The sequence below is a fragment of the Ostrea edulis genome, chromosome 1 (assembly GCF_947568905.1).
Source record: "Ostrea edulis chromosome 1, xbOstEdul1.1, whole genome shotgun sequence".
Lineage (NCBI taxonomy): Eukaryota > Metazoa > Mollusca > Bivalvia > Ostreida > Ostreidae > Ostrea > Ostrea edulis.
In genome coordinates, this window is record NC_079164.1 from 22,907,730 (window position 1) to 22,928,593 (window position 20,864).

The 20,864-nt window shown below is 33.2% G+C and overlaps 1 protein-coding gene across 1 annotated transcript; it reads right to left on the reverse strand.

The window, feature by feature from the left end:
* Window positions 1–8,312: 8,312 nt before the first annotated feature.
* LOC130051275 (patched domain-containing protein 3-like) lies at window positions 8,313–18,685 on the reverse strand. The gene is made up of 4 exons (XM_056153077.1): window positions 18,579–18,685; window positions 15,439–16,465; window positions 13,127–13,333; window positions 8,313–10,981 (listed from the first exon to the last, which is right to left on the reverse strand). The coding sequence occupies exons 2-4, from the start codon at window positions 16,460–16,462 to the stop codon at window positions 9,348–9,350; spliced, it is 2,865 nt and encodes a 954-aa protein (XP_056009052.1). The 5' UTR covers window positions 16,463–16,465; window positions 18,579–18,685; the 3' UTR covers window positions 8,313–9,347.
* Between the last annotated feature and the right edge of the window lie 2,179 nt (window positions 18,686–20,864).

The following is a 20,864-nucleotide window of genomic DNA, read 5'->3' on the forward strand; positions in this document are numbered from 1 at the left end:
ACGATAACTAGAAAAGATATTGTTATAAAATAAATTGTTCTATGACCTATAGATCTTAGAGCATCATCTGTGAAAGTCTCATTTATTTTTGCGAATGGGCCAATTGTAGTACTTTGTGGCTCTAGTCCTTTGCAGCCTGTAAGGTCTAACACATCTAGTTCAGGTGTCTTTTGAAGAAACGTAGTGATGAAATTGAACTGTCAGATAGGTCCAGCCAATATAGGTACCTACACTTCTCCAATGAACTCTCAATCAAATTATTAGGAACAGGGACTTCAAAATGAGGGTGTGGCAATAAAAACCTCATGAAACAGCTTGAATGCCGTACTATTCTTTTAATATCAGAAGACTTCACATAAACTTCTGAGTCAAAATCGAAAAATCGCCACAGTATAGAGTTTTCTTCAACAACTGAGTTCAGCCGTTTGCATGTCCTGTTCACAACTTGTAATAAAAATCGTAAATCCAGAAATTTTAGAATAGATACCAATACGTTGTCCGGTAGTTCTGTTATTTTGAGCCTAAGGCAGATAAAACATGTATGCATAAATTACTTTTAAATGTTCTTATCGAAGATAATAACTTTTTAGAAAAAGCAATATTCATAGAGAATAGTATTACTTTAAAATCAAAGTTACTTTAAAGACTAATTGTTCTAACTACTCTAATAAGTTTGAAAACGTTAATGACATAATGTTCTATCTCCATTTAGAAGTTTCCGAGTGTCTATGTTGATCTTACTGCATCTTTCAAATATGTGAATATAATTTTATACTTTTAACCATTATCTCTCTTGTAATTTGAAATTTTGTTAAAAATAATGAAATATAAACTAAAATCAATAGCATTATACTGACCCATTCTTGCTGTCTTTCATTTTCATTGAAAACATATAGTCACATGCAGTCAGGGTGTTCTGTCATTGGTCCATGGACACAGAACAGTATGGTTTTGATGAATTTATGAGTTAAGGAAATAGAACAGAAAAGAATTGCTTATATCTCTAAATTTATCATTGGTTGACTATACAGAGTAGTGTAATATAATAGAGCTGATTCTGAGGTTTACAACGATATATAGAACTCATGTTTTTTCCAAAATGGCACATAGAACACTATGGTTCTCAGGCGACGATATATATAATTTAATAAAACAGCGGGAACATATGCAGTTTCAAAATATATTTAAATCACTAGCGCTTTCTGGATTTTAACATCCATCCTCAGGTGAATACAAAAATTGAAAAAAAAGTTGTTTATCTTAGAGAAAACTTTGTTTTCAATTTTCGTGACCTGCATATGGTGTTTATATATCTCAACTGATTCGATATACAAGAGCTTGTTCTGGGTATAGTCAGTTTTTAAATCGAGGTAATGGTACAGGGATTTCAACAGTCTCGATTGAAGTCAGTATTTCGCAAATTCTATGGTCGTTATAACGATCTAGTTCGTCAATACAACCTCGCAATGGGTCAAATGCTGTCTGACGTGTTTCATACCGATTGTTAAGCCGTTCTTGGCACACTGATGTTGACTGCGGATAACTCCGTTTACCTGATCAGGATATGGGGCTCACGGCGGGTGTGACCGGTCAACAGGGGATGTTTACTCCTCCTAGGCACCTGATCCCATTTCTGGTGTGTCCAGGGGTCCGTGTTTGCCCAGCTATCTATTTTGTATTGCTTATAGGAGTTATGAGATTGATCACTGTTCGTTATCTTCACCTTGCATGTAGGTGAAAAATTGTCATTCTTTGAATTATTTCTCAAATCGGTTTGTAAATTATCGCAAATTCTTTCTGAACTCTACACTTTAACAAAAATCCATTTAAGATTTAGCATATTCATTTTTCACAAGAGTCTAGACATAATGACACTGAGGTGAACCCTTGCATAATAGTTAACAAATATTTCAAAAACATCGGCAAAGTTGAATTTAAATCATGGTCCTTCCACTGTGAGATAACAAAGGAGAAACCACCAAATCGTGACGGGTTCTATTCATAAATGACTTGGATCCGGGTGCAGTCTATATATTAAAATCGTAACATTTTTAAATGTCTAGATTTTTAATAGCTAATAGTACACCTGCTTGTCTTGAAGCCGGGTGGATTATACAATCTGACAATGGCAGGTCAATATGAAAGCAGCGTGGGGGGAAGCAATTTGAAGGAACAAAACAAAATCGGCACAGCACTTCGCATTTAACGACCTTTTCTAAAATTAATGTCTCGACTTCTCATCAGTTGATTTGCATTCATGTCATTACAATATATAAATGTATTCTATTTTCATAAATGGGTGCTCTCCTACCAGCAATTTATAAATTCACTGAATAGATTATCCAATTCTTTTTAAATTGGCATATCTTTTATCCTCGACGATGAATACAAGTTTGTTGCAACTTAGTTTGATCCGGTTTCTTAGTATCACCTGTTCGTGGAATCATGACCAAATATGGAGCGTCGTCAAGGTCAAAGGATGTACTGGCTGTTCTGTTTAAAGTAACGAACTGGTCAACAATGTGGTATTTTAGGTATTTCAATCTAGTTTATATTTTGCATAATGTAGGTTATGTTAAGATGTTTTTTAACAACAAAAAGCAAGAAAAAGTTCATAACACGCATGAGCCGTTTATCCTTTGTTCTGCAATGGTTGTTACATTCATCACTCGGTTAAACAAGAAAGTTTATAAATCGTAATCCACAAACAAATCTGATAAGTACATCGCTGAATTCGGTTGTGCGGATCTACAGTCTCTCACGGGTTTTTTTTTCTGAGCATGTATTTTGAATATTTCTTACATTTGACCTGTTCATGAATATATACAAATGTCGTATTACACTGTTGGCAAGATCATCTTATTTGTAATCATAATTAGAGTTTTTTATTTTTTGTTTATTTATTTGTACATGGACTCTTTAATATACAGCCCCGAAATGACCCCCCAAAAAGACACGAGTGACTGATATATATCAGAGATGTATTTAAAATGGGTGGTTTGTTTTGTTTATTGATTTTAGTATAGTCAGTATTTTGGGAATAATAGGGGTATAATGACTTGTCAAGAGTTTTACATTTTATTCAACGTTACAAAGTTTTAAATTTGTCTGCTTCAAACATTATTTCTACCCATCAAAATTATTATAATCATGTTTTTAAATCACCTTGATCGTGTTGAGTTTGATATTAGGTATTTAAATATTTTATGGATGCACTTATAACTTAGATTCTACATCTGTTCCACATTTTGTGTCTGTATATTACTGCTGCGAGAATGTGTGTTTTCAGGACCACAATGTGATCTAAGTTTGTAACCTAATTGTACAATTATGTATGGATAAAGCGCATTATTATTAGCACATGTATAATTATTTCTAATTCGAAAATTAGAAAAATAATGCTGAATCTCAAAGGTAGACAACTCATCAAGATTTCATTAATTCAGATATAGATACAAGATTTTAGATACCAGTACAACAATAGACTGAGAGTAAAGATGTTATCATTTTAATATAGCTATTCACATTATAGAAATATTATGAAATTTGTTTTTTGCAATGCATTGAAACAGAAATGATTTCTTATTTGCAGTATAAAGCAACCCTTACCTATTGTAAAGAATATAACAGATTAGTGCATTGATTCCCTATAGTGAAATTCTACTACAGTAAAAAGCAACCTTTACTATGACAGTTCAGTACATGGATTAAGTATAGTGAAATTCTACTACCGTAAAAAGCAACCTTTACTATGACAGTTCAGTACATGGATTAAGTATAGTGAAATTCTACTACAGTAAAAAGCAACCTTTACTATGACAGTTCAGTACATGGATTAAGTATAGTGAAATTCTACTACAGTAAAAAGCAACCTTTACTATGACAGTTCAGTACATGGATTAAGTAGAGTGAAATTCTACTACAGTAAAAAGCAACCTTTACTATGACAGTTCAGTACATGGATTAAGTATAGTGAAATTCTACTACAGTAAAAAGCAACCTTTACTATGACAGTTCAGTACATGGATTAAGTAGAGTGAAATTCTACTACAGTAAAAAGCAACCTTTACTATGACAGTTCAGTACATTGATTAAGTATAGTGAAATTCTACTACAGTAAAAAGCAACCTTTACTATGACAGTTCAGTACATGGATTAAGTATAGTGAAATTCTACTACAGTAAAAAGCAACCTTTACTATGACAGTTCAGTACATTGATTAAGTATAGTGAAATTCTACTACAGTAAAAAGCAACTTTTACCTATTATAAATAATTCGACAGTTTAGTACATTGATTAAATATAGTGACATTCTACTGCAGTAAAAAGCAACCTTTACTATGACAGTTTAGTACATCGATTCCCTATAGTGAAATTCTACCTTGAGTTACTACAATGCAGAACATTCTTTGTGTATATTATTCACTTTGACTTACAAAGTAAAATATAAAGTTTGAAATCTCTTTTAGTGAAAGGTTTCATTATTAAATACGTGGATAGTCAAACATCACACACAATAACCGATCTCAAAAATCTTATCATTTGCAAGCATTTTTTAGGTCATTTCTAACTATCGTTTTGACAACAAATGAATACGACCCGTTGATCTTAGATGAAAGTGTTCATGACAGTGACCAGTCCGGAGGATGACCACTCCCCCAAGGCACTTCATTTCACCTCTGATGTTTTCCGTGTTTTCCCTAGGCCTACTTCATCATGATATTTATGAGTTTGATCACTGTTCGTAATATTTACTTACTTTCATAGGTAGAATGGGTTGTTATTAAAACAAACTAGCAATCCATGATTATTAGAATAAAAACACTGATATTCAAAGAATTTTGAAATTATTGACTTTGAAAACGTGTAATGATCAGACTATTTTGTATTCTGTTTAATATTGTCCGCGAATTTAATGCAAGCTAGCTGTTCATTTGAAAGGGGGGAAACTTCGGAATAGTTAGTAACGTTTCTTAGGATGATGGGAAATTCAACGAATGAAAATTTTTGCGATCATTTGTCTTTCTCTCATTTCCTCCACATCAAATTATATTTAAAATATATTACACTGATATATGTTTTTTTTTTCCTAATGGACATGGTTTTGAAAATTTTATACATAAATTGGAAAACAATGACAATGTTTTAATTTTTCATCAAAAAAAAAATATTTTAAAAAATAGGACATCTATTTGAGTTGGGTGAGGCATTGTTTATTCAAATCAAATCACAGCAAATGTTTGATTTTAGAATCTCGTATTTGCAAACAAAACACAGTTTTATCATTCCGAACAAATCACAAAAAATTCATGTAAAATAATTGAAAGCTTTATTCCCCGGTGTGTCTGAGCATGGCAGAAAGGAAATCCCTCACTGCTACAATCCTAAGCATATCGGTAAGTTGTTAGCATATCACCTTAACAGGTTTATATACATATGTATATATATATATATATATATATATATATATATATATATATATATATATAATAGGTGCACATTTATAGATACACATATATAACAAAGGCAATTGGGCAGGATGTACATGTGTATATATACATGTTAAGATAAAAATATTCAGACACCGTAGTATCGAGGAGGGGTTGTCCCTCCATTTCAATTCGGGGGGGGGGGGGGGGGGGGCATGTCGACCATTTCCTTGCTATGGGAACAACTTGACCAGCCTGATGACACTTCAAGTTTTATCAATCTTTTAAAATATATAATATATGTGTTGTGATGATTGTTACTAAAAGTTTATATTAGTATTGACGTACGCCCCCTCCATGATTAGGAACACTGAGTATAACTGAAAGGTGAAGTAGACACTTACACGAAAATGGGATATCATTTTCTTTGGTACATCAAAACACGTGAAGTAATATGCATGTAACTTCAGATGGTATATTTCATATAGCAAATGTATTTAAAAACATCACAAAAATGTGTCCGTGTAAATATCTTTACATACCCCTAAATGGTCAACAAAGAGTAGTTCCAACTCTCTCTCTCTCTCTCTCTCTCTCTCTCTCTCTCTCTCTCTCTCTCGTCAAGGTGTTCTGCATAGTCCTGGCCCGCACATTGAAAAACGAAAAAACATGCATGGTATTTATTAAATTCATTTTTGAAGGAGGTGTGTTGTAGTTACATATACTGTCTCTTGGAAATAGACACTTAGCATCATTTATCGGGGGGGGGGGGGGGGGGGGGAGTCGGAGGATAAGTTGGTAGTTAATTTGCAAATGAAAAAAAAACTTTCTGCCTGATATCTTCGAATTCTTAAATCGAGAGGGAGGGGGGTATTTCACTCAATATATCCTTATTCGCATATGGAAATAAGTGCCCTGGAAAAGCTGTTAAATATACCACATTGTCTATACATGTACTCAAACAGCTTCCCAGAGTCCGTTCTATATTTAGACTGAATATCGGTAGATACAATGACATGCCCACTGACTGATGTCATTTTCATTTATCAAAGACGAACACTTCCTGGAGACTGGAGAGAGAGAGAGAGAGAGAGAGAGAGAGAGAGAGAGAGAGAGAGAGAGAGTTGGAAATACTTTTTGTTGACCATTTAGGGGAATGTAAAGATATGATTACGGACACATTTTTATGATGTTTTTAAATACATTTGCTATATGAAATATACCATCTGAAGTTACATACATATTACTTGACATGTTTTGCTGTACCAAAGAAAATGATATCCCATTTATGCAACATAAATTTGCATCGTTTAGTACATGCACATTATAACAATTTATTCAATATATTTCGTAAATACCCACAGCAGGCAGACATATTTTATTCGTATGTACTAAAACATGTATATTGCATACACATGTAAACAGACCTGTTATATAGTCCTTGGTGTACATGGCATAAACGACTCTATCAACGTTTTTAATCGAAGTGTTTATAGTTATAACCAAAAATAAAAAAAAAAAAACAGTAAAAAGAAAATTTAAGAGCCATTTTATTTTCCAGATTTCATTTAAATAGGAGGACATTGAACAGTACCTTCGAAAATATGAATGCGTTCTACTCAACAATTGTTGACAAATACACGCATTATTTTCCTCACTCTAATTAACACAAGAATCTTCCGCAAAATGTCTATGACCACGATAAAGTTACATGTAAATGAATAATGTATTTTCAATAGGATGCCAGTTTTCAATAGTCTTTGATCTCAATGAGTATTTTTATATAAAAAGTTAAAATTGTAACTTTTAGAAAAATATTCTAGAAGAATAAGGGGACTGCAGATCTTATAAGGTCGATGAGGTCGTTCCGAAAAAGCGACCGTTGGAAGATAGCGTCAGAGTTAACAATGCAATATTGTAACGTTATTTTCTAAATATCAGCAACAAGTAAATGGTACGTGCTATATATGAATGAAACGAGAAAATTATCACCTTTCTACCTGCAAAATATGGTCGTTTTTTGAAGCGCGGCCAATTTTGGCCAATAACGTCCCTTGTTCTTACTTATTATCATTAAATAGGTATTAAACATTAGATACATTTCTTGTATCCACCACTGTAAATTCTACCAATCTGAATACAAAGGAGTGTCACAAATCACAAATAATTCATGTACAATAATTGAAAGCTTCATTCCACGGTGTGTCTGAGCACGGTAAAAAGGAAATATCTCACCGCTACGATCCTAGGCATCATCGGTAAGTTGTTAGCATCTCACCGTACATGTAACAGATGGTGAAGTCTCACCATGAGTGAACTATTTTCTATTGGGACCCAAAACAGGAAAAAAAATTGGAAACAACCGCTATTTGGCTTAATCCCTTGTATATTTCATTCCTTTTTATAAAAAAAAAACCCCAGCACTTGGTGACTTCATCTTTCAGTCTCCCTTCTTAATGAAAACTAATAACACAGCTCAATCTTGCAACTTTATTGAGAAAATTATATATACAAATATAATCCAGAATTAAGTATATGAAAATCTACACAAGATGTACAATAATAAAAATATCACAAAGCTGTTTTAGTATACGTTATTAGTTCCTTTACTTCTTTAAGAGTATTATGGATATATATATATATAAAAAGCACAGACATAGCAATGAACTCTTGAAACTGCCCTAAGTGAAGAAATATTTAATATAAAGCACAGAGAATTTCACTTTATTTGGATACCCACTTCCGCCCCTACCCGGGGTTGAACTCACGACGTGCAGAACCAAATCTCCTAGCAGCATGTAACCAGCGCGCTAGACCATCTAGGCAAGTCAAAAAACTTGCTTTTGATGACGATGGAATTCTCGTCACGCTGTCACACGCGTATTATCAACCATGGATATATATATATATATATATATATATATATATATATATATATATATATTATACACGTCCAGGTAATTTGTATCGAATACTCAGAATACAGCCATAAAAGTGTTAGGCTATTTCACCAGTATCAAGATGTAGATTTCTTACCCTTACTAAAAAAAACCCAGATATGTTTAATCTCATCAATCCTATCAAGAATACCAAACTTAATAGTATGGAAAACACGGATCCCTGGACACACCAGAGGTTGGATCGCGTACCTAGGAGGAATAAATATACCCATTTATCTAATTGTTTTGAATAAAAGTTGCAATACATCTAACATCAAAATGATTAAAAGACATAAGTATACTTCGCACGTTTACTATTGCCCCACCATAGTTTTTCTGTAGGGTCTACATTCAAAACTATTTATAAATTGATTGTACAAACTGTACGTAAAACTCTTTAAGTGTACCTGATTGCATGCATGTCAAACTTGAATCGATATGAGTTGATACACACTTTGAAGTATAATCACGATTATGATTTATCGCTTCTCCTACATCTCTATGTTAAATAATCCCAGGGGGGGGGGTCCGAGTTAGAATATATCATCAGAACCTCTTGGTTGTTGTAAGAGGCAACTATATAAGGTGGTCCTTCAGATGATACCTCAAAAACCGAGGTCCGCTGTCAGAGCAAATATGGCACGATAAAGATCCATCCCTTGTGAAAAGTCGTGAGCGTTGAGCAAAGACTTAAATTTTGCATCTCCATTTAAGTGAAAGATTCTCGAGAGGGACGTTAAACAATATAAAAGCTATCAATCAAATATATGTTAAATTTGCTGCGCTTTATTAAGAGCAATGTTCATATCCTCACTCTATGATTCTTTGTGTTTGAATATCAACCAGTGGGAAATGGCAATATGAAGTGTAGACAGTTTAAACAAAATGTTACATAAAAAGAGGTACGGTGGATATACTTTGATTTAATATATAAACAAAATATTGTCAAACTTTAAATGGATGTTATATATTGTTTTGCTCAAGATGCGTGATTTTTGTGAGGTTGGTACATCTTATACCCATCACCGATATCTTTAACTATGCCTTGTGGAATGTTTTCATCATGTTGAGAACGACTGTTAGGTCTCGACGAGTTTGGTTTTGGTAAAGGTTTTGGTAAAGGCCTTGTTTGAGATACCGGTATATCTCCATTCATAGAAGATGTTTGCTTATCAATCGGTGTTTCCTTATGTTTTTTATCGTTGTCAAATGATGACCAAAATACTCCTGACGAAGCTCTTTGGGACCTAGAATCGACTGACGAATCGATTACTCTTCCAGAGTCTATAGTGTGAAAGCAGGGCAACAATGCATATAGTAATAAAGGAAGAAAGAACGCCGCATGTATCAGTCCGAATCCAATTACCAAAAACATCAGGATACCGAAAGATTGAAAAATGTAGCTACTGGAAAATGCAAGCATCAGTATCCCCAATAGCGTGGAAAAAGCCGCGTTGACGACAGGGCCACCGGATCTATCAATAGCGTTTTTTAGGATTGTGTCGCGACTGTTTCCCTCAACAGACATGAAGGCGTGACAAATGTGGACGCTGAAATCGACAGAAAACCCTACACTCATTACCAAATGAATCATAGTTATTGAGCTCAATGTCAGATCCCAGTAGTACATAAAACCCAATATTCCGGACAGGATGCTGATAAGTGTGATGCATACAATGGCAACGACTCGCAAATTGGGCATGAATATAAACGTTACGATCAGCATTGCAGCAACTGCAATACCCAGAGTTTGGAGAGTACTAGGCATGATTTGTACGTATTGTTCGAAGAAAACGAAAGCCGGGGTATAGAGTATACAGGGAAGTGCTGTATTCTCCGTGATTTCCCTCATACGTTTCATGAAATCCCCTTGTTCATTTGATGTTTTCATATTATTTGCCTTAACATAAAATTTGGATGACAGCACTTTGCTTCTAGAAGAATCAAAAACAATGTCGTTTTCAAAGGATTGTCCACTCTGTGTCGCCAAGAAGTCCTTCAGACCACTAACAAAATTTGATTCGGTGGCGGCATTATAATGTGCAGATTGCTTGTAACTTGTAAGCCAATTTATCTCAACATTGTCATCAATATAACTGTCCAATTTAGTCTTGGATAACACAGAATTTATAAGATTTCGTGTTTCACTCCTGTGGTATTCCTGTTCTGAAGTCACACAAAGCGTAATCATTGGTTCAGTGGTGAAATAATTTTCGTCCCACACACTATACTTGTAGTAATAGGAATCTTTTGAAACTAAATTGAATAGCTGAAGGCCTTGTTGAAGATTTACACATCCATATATTGAAGAACTTAGGTAAGCGAGGAATACAACAACGACGACAAATTTCCCGATAGTATGATTTAAAATGAAAAGGATAAACTTTTTGGGATATTTTTCCATTGGACTTTCCACATCAAGTCTCGTCTCAGGGGGCAATCCAGGAACACATAAGAGAAAACATTTCGACTTATTTTCATATTGGTTTCTCGGTTTTACAGTTTTACAAGAACAACAGAAATGTTTGCTCCCCTTCGTTCTATGTTCATTAATCGTTATAGCCGGACACAAAAAGAAAAGTTGATTTAAATAGCAAAAGAACACCGACACACCTGAAAGAAATGAGATATCAAATGAAATATAATTTATTAAGAAAGCATTCAAGCATCATCATATTTTGAAGGTGTATAACTTAAAACCAGGCCTGAATTTCTCTGGGGGAAAATGGAAACGAAACTTTGCGGGTATGTTAAGGCAGGTCATGCTTCATTTATGCACGTATACTGCATAATTTTTAAAATCTGTCTTACACAGAGAGAGGGAGCTACTAACTTTTAAAAACTATTTTGGTTGTTTACATGAGAACATGTTGTATCATAATAACATGACAAACATTCGCTTCTGCATGACGTCATTGCATGACTGTTATAAATAGATCATGGATGTACCTTAATAGAAAATGGAAAAGTAGCACGCTACCCCAAGACTTAAATATTGGTCTAACTGGCGATAATGACGGTAAAACACCCATAGTATATCAGAATTACTGATATAATCCTACCACTTTCAATAAGAAATAATTATTGAACATTTAAACACGAAACCATCTAGCCCATGGTTTACATTTTGCATTGGTGCTATGCAGTTTTCTTTAAAAGTTTTCTTAACAGACAATTCTATCAGTAATTGCCGTGTACATTAGTTAATGACCTTTCACACGATGTATATAAAGCCTCTAAAAGTATGCGGCCTAATGTGCTACTTTTGCAGTTTTATTTCAGTGTGTGACAGAGAAAAATCGGATCGACATGCTAACTGGAATGTTTTCCCCGTTAAACAAAATTGTCAATGAATGATATCAACATACCTTCTTAATATCATTAAATTCTCAGCGTTTCACATCTATATTCTATATATCCCATGTCATATAGATTTCAAATACTCCACATTTTGTCGATAATTGCATGGCACACATAAACAAATTCCTTGCATGTGTCAACGTCACTCGATGTATAGTCATGACGTCATCAGTTTACTTTCATTATTGATCAGACAGAAATTGCACAGCAGCAGTATAACATTTCGAATTTCGTTGGATCTTAGTAGCTGCATGGCTTATCTTATGCATCAATAAAACTTTAATAAAAAATAAAATCGGAATTTAATATATACTTAGTGATATACTTATTTCAATTATGACGTCACATTGTTTCGTGGATTTTATCCCAGTAAAGATTTTCATAACGTGCCTTAACGTACCCGCGTTGGACTTAAGTGTGGTATTTGTTATAAATTTTGACTGCTTAACGTAGTTCCACACTCCTGTGACGTCATAAGATTGTGCAAAGTCAATAATTTAATGACTGGAACATAAATTTTGTTGGAGTCTTTTTCAATAGTTATTGTAAAAAATCTTGTTAGCCATAAAATATTTCAAAAGTCTTAGTTATATTTGAATAGTCAATGATGCGTTTCAAAATATTGAATCCAAGGACAATAACTCTGTTTTCATTAAATTATTTATCAAGTCCATTATGCAATAGATTTCCTATATTTTTCACAAACATTTTACCAAGGTGATAAGGAATCATTATCGGTGTCTTTTCATGAAATTACATAAAATTTTAATCCATGAGTGGTTTTGAATAGCTCAGTTGTATGGTGCCAGACTTAGGGTTTTTATGGGGGTATACATACTCTGGAAGCTATAGATTTGAAAGTATTAAGGAAAGGTGTGGATGTTTGTTCATAAATAACTATAACAGATGTACATTTATTAATATAAACAGAAAAAATGATATGTAAACCATGCTACAAGAAAATTGTGTCCGTATTTGATTGTTTTTTAACATTTTGGAGAATAAGGCTAATTCGATAATTTTGCACTTATTATACTAAAACTTGATGAACATATTGAAAATGACATGTGTTTTAGTTATTGACATGTTTACTGATCAATAAATGCAATTTAAAATTGTTGTTGTTGTTTTTATTTTAAAATAACAACAGATAACTCTTTCCAATGGATTTCATAAAAATCTACATAGGGGTACATTACTTCAGTAGTGTCTATAATGAAAATAAATCTGGAAATCCTTAACTAATTTGCCTTTTCTCATTACTCTGAATGTTAATATATTGATTCCAAACAAAACAATTGCTACCTAAACCCCAAAAATCCAGGACTAAGGACCCACCTTAAATGATAGTTAATTCAAACAGAAATTCAAGTCGGACAAACAAAAGAATTATTGTACCTGTGTAAATGCAGAAATTCCGAATACTTTTGAATACCGACGATGCTCCAACGACAAAAGCCAGCAAATCTGTCAGTGACGTAATCGTTATGGCAACTGCGCCCTTCTGCATCATGAAGATCACTCTTTGTTTAATGGATACTTCAGACAGAGGTGGGGCGTCCGCCATTCCGGACATGAGGATGAACATATCATCTATACCAATCCCTGCGATAATTGGAGACATGGGTAAATAATTGATATCATTTTAATTGATACTTCACTTAGAATTTACACTTCTAAAAATTATTTTTATGAAGGAATGGTGGGGAATGTAGTTGCACAATGTTGCTCCATCTCTAGGCTTCTCAAGTCCACTATTAATGTTTTGCTTTGTTTCATTATCTATTTATTCTGCCTAGTTTTTAATGATTGATAAAATGTATAAAATGTTGGAATGTATTACCTAATGTTTAAAACGGTAAATAAATGAACAATTGTTAATGATGATTGTTTTAAAGTATCATTCAAGAATGTAGGGGGGGGGGTCACAAGCTGTAAGCGACACTGATTTTGATCAATGAATATTGGCCCCAGGTTCATGGAAGTGATGGTTTGTTATCGTGTGAACATCCAGCTACCATGACACGGGACCTTTATCTGAAAGATCCATTATTTTTCGTTTTTACTACTTGCCGTTTGGTAACGGAACAATTACTATCAGTGCTAAAAATATTCTAGCTTTAACATAGAAGCCGGAAAAAAAACCCATGACTACCCGGATGCGAAGTCAATACCCTAATCGCTAGACTACCATGTCATTGCTATTAAATGGAAATGAAAGTATTAGAATCATTCACAAATGCCTAGATAAATGCACAAATAAGATATCAATAAGATACATAAAAGATTCTAAAATGAATAAATAGCTAAATAAATAGAAAACATAAGGAAATAACACACATAAAAAAATAAATGGTAATCAATCACACTGACAAGTGATTCAACGTCTATATTTTTACAATATACATGTAGCCAATGAAAATGACAATTTTTCTGAATAATTTCATAACAGGGGATGCTTACTCCTCCTAGGCACCTGATCCCACCTCTGGTGTGTCCAGGGGTCCGTGTTTGTCCAACTATCTATTTTGTATTGCTTGTAGGAGTTATGAGATTGATCACTGTTCGTTATCTTCACCTTTCATAAAATAACCTATGGCTAATTTATAGAATCTATTAAAACACAGATGTCTTCAGTTTGTGGTCTCATTGTCCTATTTTTGCTGAGCAGCAATACATATTTCATGCCTGTAAGAACATCACACTCAATGACATCATTCCATTCTTACAAAGGACTTTACAGGTAAATAAAGTGGTAAAGGTTGATGTCAAAGATCCAGTAGTCATCATTATCCATTTTTGGTAAAACTTTAAACTTCAAAAAGAGAATTAATGTCCATATGTTTTATAACAAATGCTTTAGATTTCATAATAATCAGAGCAAGAATGAATTCATAAATTTTTGCCTAAAAAAAGGTTTGTTGCAATGAAATATATAGCGTAAAACACGAAAGTTTACTAATTTACGGCACTATGCTGTATATAGCATAACATCGAGAAGCATAACATGCAATATTTTCTGACACATTTTTACTATACATTTTATTTAAAAACATTTGTTTAAAAGATATATTACAATTTTCATAAATATTTAATTTTATTCAATCTATTTATCTAACAGCTCTATCACATTTTTAGTAAATGTTGCATTTTATTCAATCTATCATCGTTTCATGCAGAATGTCATATATTTTTTAAACATGATAATTATAGACTTAGGTACATATTAGTAATGAATTGCAAAATAGTGGCCAGGTAGCTCAGAGTAATATTTTCGATCAACACTTTCACTATGAAAGACGAACATAACGAACAATCTCAATATCGTATACGGAACACAAAATAGAGAGTTGGGTAAACATGGATCCCTGTATATACATGTACCAGAGATGGGATATAATCCAATATATTATAACCTCAGCTATTCTAATCAAGATCCAAGCAAATCACTATTATTGATCTGTAATCCTTTTCTTTGAAAAATGTTTTTTGAAATATTTATAAATTATCATTATCAATTCATAATCCTAATGAAATTATGGTCATTATTATTGAATTATTAACATTAATTTATAAATGCAATTTTTTTTTCAACATAATTTGCTATGACTTATAGTACAAAATGAAAATATACGCATACATATTGCATTATACTGCATATTTGTGCAGCATCATGTACATAGGTGTACAGTGTATATGAAGAAACTTACCGACAACCAAAAACGGCATTACACCAACGATGTTGGTGAACTCCACTCCAATTGCACTCACAAATCCGAAGGCTGAGGCGATGGCCAACACGGGGGCAATGACACCTGCTATTCCTAAATTCATACGATTAGCTACATTGTTGCAATTGATGGTCAACGAAGCAATAGATGCGTATGTCATCATGAGCGTAAACGTAACGGAGAAAAATTTTATGTCGCTATTTGTGTTTTTGTCCAATTCTGTTCCGAGGGAATCTGAGGATGTGTAGGCAATATCTGTTAGATTTGTTTGCAGGTTTTCCATTTTGGTAACAAATGCCTTTTCCCATTTCTTTGAAAGTTCCTTTACACTTGTCTGACTTTGTCGAAGATAGTACTGCAATTTTACTCCAATTGCAGAATTTAACATTCCGCTAGCAGAACCTGCATGCGCAAGAAAAGGCGACAAGATATATTCCCCATAAACTGGGTAGGTTATATTAGGGATTATGAAATTGTCTTGAAATGTATTCAATAGTACAACAACACTAGCGATTCCTTCGTTAGGATTCGAACCTGCACTCAGATCATCATAAGTATAGGTTTGTCCAGAGGAATCGCTAACAATTATAGTGTTTCTGATTATAATATTGATGTTGTTTATTTCATCAACATAGGCTTGGCTCATTATTGTAGTCTTATTTTTAGAGAGAATCATTACATCGCCATACAGTCCAAAGTCTGAAAGTTGGTAAGAACGAAAACTACTGTTCGTGGAATCTCCGTATAGGTTTCGTAATACAGACCGGTCTTTTATTGCTTGACTATCCATCGGAGTATAGAGTGTTTCCACATCATTTTCGACTTCTATATTCATGATTCCAATGGTCAGAAGCAAGTTGACAACAATACACACGATCATTATTTTCACGGAATATGATGAAATGAAAGAACCGAGCCTGCCAAATGCATTCTCTATCAAAGATTCCCATTTTCTGTGACATATCGAACAACAGGAACAACACGAACTTCCCTCGCATGCCATTGTCTGAAAATACAGCATAATTATTCTTGAATCATTGCCATTTCTGCCAGTACTATTAAGGTTGATCGATCCTCATGTGATGTCATAGGTTTATACAAAAATCTTAATAAATTAAACTTTACACATGATAGAAATATATCTTTCTGAGGAATGTTATTCTCTGGATATAATAAAATATCTGGTAAACTAATAATACTGAAAAAGTTTATATTTTCCATAGATAATTAAATATTTATGATTAAAAAAATGTTGCCAAGGGCAATAACTCCTATGCCGGAATTTCCTCTACTGGATGTCTATTATACATTGATTTCCCTAATATGCACAATTAATCTATACATATTTATGAATTAGCAGTTTTTTAAAACTTGATATTCAAATTTGTCATTTCAACAAGTTTTTATCTATTTTTATTATTCTGTTTAACGAAAATCTGTGATTTTCTGATGTTGATATATATTTCTGTTTTTGTATGTCTGACATCTTTAAAAAGGTGGTAACATATATATTTTCTTTGGTTATTAATTGAATTAAACTATATCGAGTGGAAATTAATTAAGTTTTTCCACTTTTAACCATTAATATTGATAAGTCACATGAGGATGGAGCTACCTTAAAATCAATCAATGAAGTATATGAGGTAAGCTACTGACAAACAAGTTGATGGTACAGGGATTTCAACAGTCTCGATTGAAGTCAGCATTTCGCAAATTCTATGGTCGTTATAACGATCTAGTTCGTCAGTACAACCTCCCATTGGGTTAAATGCTGTCTGATATGTTTCATACCGATTGTTAAGCCGTTCTTGGCACACTGATTTTGACTGCGGATAACTCCGTTTACCTGATCAGGATATAGGGCTCACGGCGGGTGTGATCGGTCAACAGGGGATGCTTACTCCTCCTAGGCACCTGATCCCACCTCTGGTGTGTCCAGGGGTCCGTGTTTGCCCAACTATCTATTTTGCATTGCTTTTAGGAATTATGAGATTGATCACTGTTCGTTATCTTCACCTTGCATAGTCCTCATAAAAAATCAAAGTGTATCAAAAGTTTATTAACAGTAATAGAATCATAGAATTTATCCTGATCGTTTGTATTCAGCAAACCATTCAAGTTTTTATATTTCTTTGCTTCACTTTTTTTCGTTGATAATTTACGTTTTGAATAGCTGAAATGTTCACTCGATATGAATATTTCATCAAGTAAAAATTATATACTGCAGATAATTTTATTTCACGAGACCTATGTTTTCGTATGAATTTAAAAATGCATGTATTGAGGAGACAAAATGTTCAAATTCACACATTATTAGCAATTGTTTAAATCTTCTATTTGCAAGAATTTAGTCACAAGAAATGAATTTTCGTTAATGGCTGAATAATACGTATATGGTGTTAATGGAAACACTCGTGATCCCTTTAAGTCCTTATTATGAGTTATATAACAAAATATTGTTTGTCAATAAATGATCAGAAGCTACGACAACAGGTTATTTATAATGGGATCCAAGCTATAGAATATGCGACAATAACTTAGTTCCAATGAGTTACAGATAATGTATGGTACAATATAAAGCAACTTAACGAATGTATAGAACAAAAGTACCATTTTTGGCCTACTTTATGTGAAATGCTGTAGCCTATGTATAAAGTTGTTTTATATATTTTAAAAAAATACCGTTGAATAAAAGTAATGACAGATGGATTCAAGTGATTGATGTCGTTGCTTAAGTAACTAGGTTAAATCAATTGATTAGAATAACAAAATAATTCATTAATGAAAAGATGAATAAAGAAAAAGCACAGTTACACGAGACACGTTACAACTACCTGTCCATTGTACCTTTATATAATGATGACCTGTATGTTACAATTTCAACTCTAATTCATACTTACCTGTATATTATGATTATATGTATACGATTTTTATACATATTTACAAATACCTGTTGTACACAATGATAATAGCATTCCTTTGTTTATAGAGAAGTGCACAGCTAGTTATACAAACTAATTTATATCGTGGATCTATTTTTAACCTATCTAGTTATCGAAAACATCCATCATAAAAGATGCAAATATAACATATAATTCACATACATATAATCTACATACATGACATTTGTAGGTCTTAATCCAGTGTCAAGATATTTGTGTCTTATCCTGTATAAAATCCACGGCCTTGCAGGAAGTTGTCACTAATGACGGTGGATACGCATAACATTATACGGTGTATAGGGCTATGCGCACGAATGAACCCGGGAATGAAGGACCCATTCACAATTACAATCGATATTACAGATATAGACCTCCAATGATCACGTGTTCTACACTAATTACCAATCTCGAGATTGTTTGTTAAATCAGGCTTCTAAGATTGTATATCCTTAATTCTACATCAATCATACATATTTCTGTCCATTCTTGTTATGCCCAAGTCTTCATTGAAACAAATATCTTCAAATTTATATTATCTCCCTCGTGCATAGCTCTAATCCTTGGACGAATTTGGCTCCACTTTTTTGGCACGCTGTTTTTGGCAATATATAGCTCTAAAACTTCATAGTTATTTCGGATTTCAAACATTTCGGTTGAGCATCACTGAAGAGACATTATTTGTCGAAATGCGCATCTGGTGCATCAAAATTTGTACCGTATAAGTTTTACATTATGAAGTGATCGATAAAAATGGCTGATGTAGTTTTTAACAGACACAACTCCCGCTACAACAACGTTTGAAATGAATAAATGAGTTCAGTAAAAATTTTATCTCTGTTCTATAATAGTTTATATTTTGTGGTAATCACACGATTGTATTAATACTTTACTATTATAGTTACGTCAAATCTCTTAAAGTTATGCATGATTTGGCTTTGCAAATTGAAATATTCAGCAAAATTCATCGTTGTTGTAGAAAGATGATAAAATATATGTGTCTCTTTGCCCGCTAGAATCGGGTTCAAAGACACAGCTGAGGGATCCGGTAGCAGTGCGTATAGATATATTAACCTATATCGCACCTGAGATACACGTCATATATAGGACACGTGTATTGGAAATCAATTGTACGTCATCTCTAATGCTTTGTCTTTTTTTCCAGTTCACAAATGGCTTGCCTTAGCAACACACTTTGTTGTCAATAGTGTACTGAAAGTAAAATTTACTAAATGTCATGTTTTCCTATCGCGTTTGAGTTCTTTTTCTTTTCTTGGTTTAATGGATGTTTCGGAAATATGATGCTTAAGTTTTCTTTGAAATGTTTATGTACATTATGTTATGAAAACATTATGCAAATTCCTTTATTTTATTAGCTTTACGCAAATTGACAAACCTATGGATTGAAAGTATGACAAGGGCAATAAATCCTATTTCAAAACCATGCACTTTTTAGCGTTACGGTCACACGTAAGATAAACCATCAATACACATCTTCAATTGATACTTGAATTTTAGGAGTCTGTGTGTCATGTAAAAAAAATACTTCATCGTTAAAAAAGATATTCACAATTTATTAGATACGCGAGAGTGTATATTTCTGTTTTAAATCGAGACAGTCAATTGCCATAAAAGTTTATCTTAGAAGGGTCTCATCAGTCTCAATTAAAATCAGCATTTCGCAAAGTCTATGGCCGTTATGATAACCTTACTGGTATGTACATGATGCCATTGAGTGAAATGCCGTCTTACGTTTTTCATATCAGTTGTTAGGCAGTTCTTTAACTACTGATTTTAAAGCTGACATGAATTAATAAATACGTACACCTTTCTCATCTTATCCGCCATATTTCTTTCAGGTAGCCTAATTTACTCTACCCGTATATACCCCAAATGTGATTGTCACACCTGAGTGATTTTTCTAGGTGGACTCGACCAGTGCACATCTCCGATAGTATTATATAGGGAATGAGAAACAAATAAAATAACATTTTATAACATTATGCTTTGCTCAAAATTACAAAATATTGATTGTATACTAATGCAACATTCTGGACGTTTAGATAAGTTAGACAAAAATGCAAAAAAAAAAAAAAAAAGAAGCTTTTCTTGCATACTTGTAAGTGCATGCAAGTATTTGCATTTTCTAATAAAATGAATGCGGATAAATCATTTGCCAATTATATACTGATAGAATGAAATAGGCAAAGAGCATAAAATATATTATTTATATCAATTCTTGCAAAATAAAGGTGCATGCCATATGCATAATATGCAATGCACAAGGTATAATTGCCAAAAAAAAGTATCAAATACAGGCGTCTATTCAACAGGTATCGGAGATGTGCACTTACCGAAAATATTAGATTCTCTTTATTCTGATAAATCCACGAAACAAAATGATAAACTCCATTTGTTTCTCGTTAGAACTTTACAACACGTTATCATTCCATTAGACAAACTGCG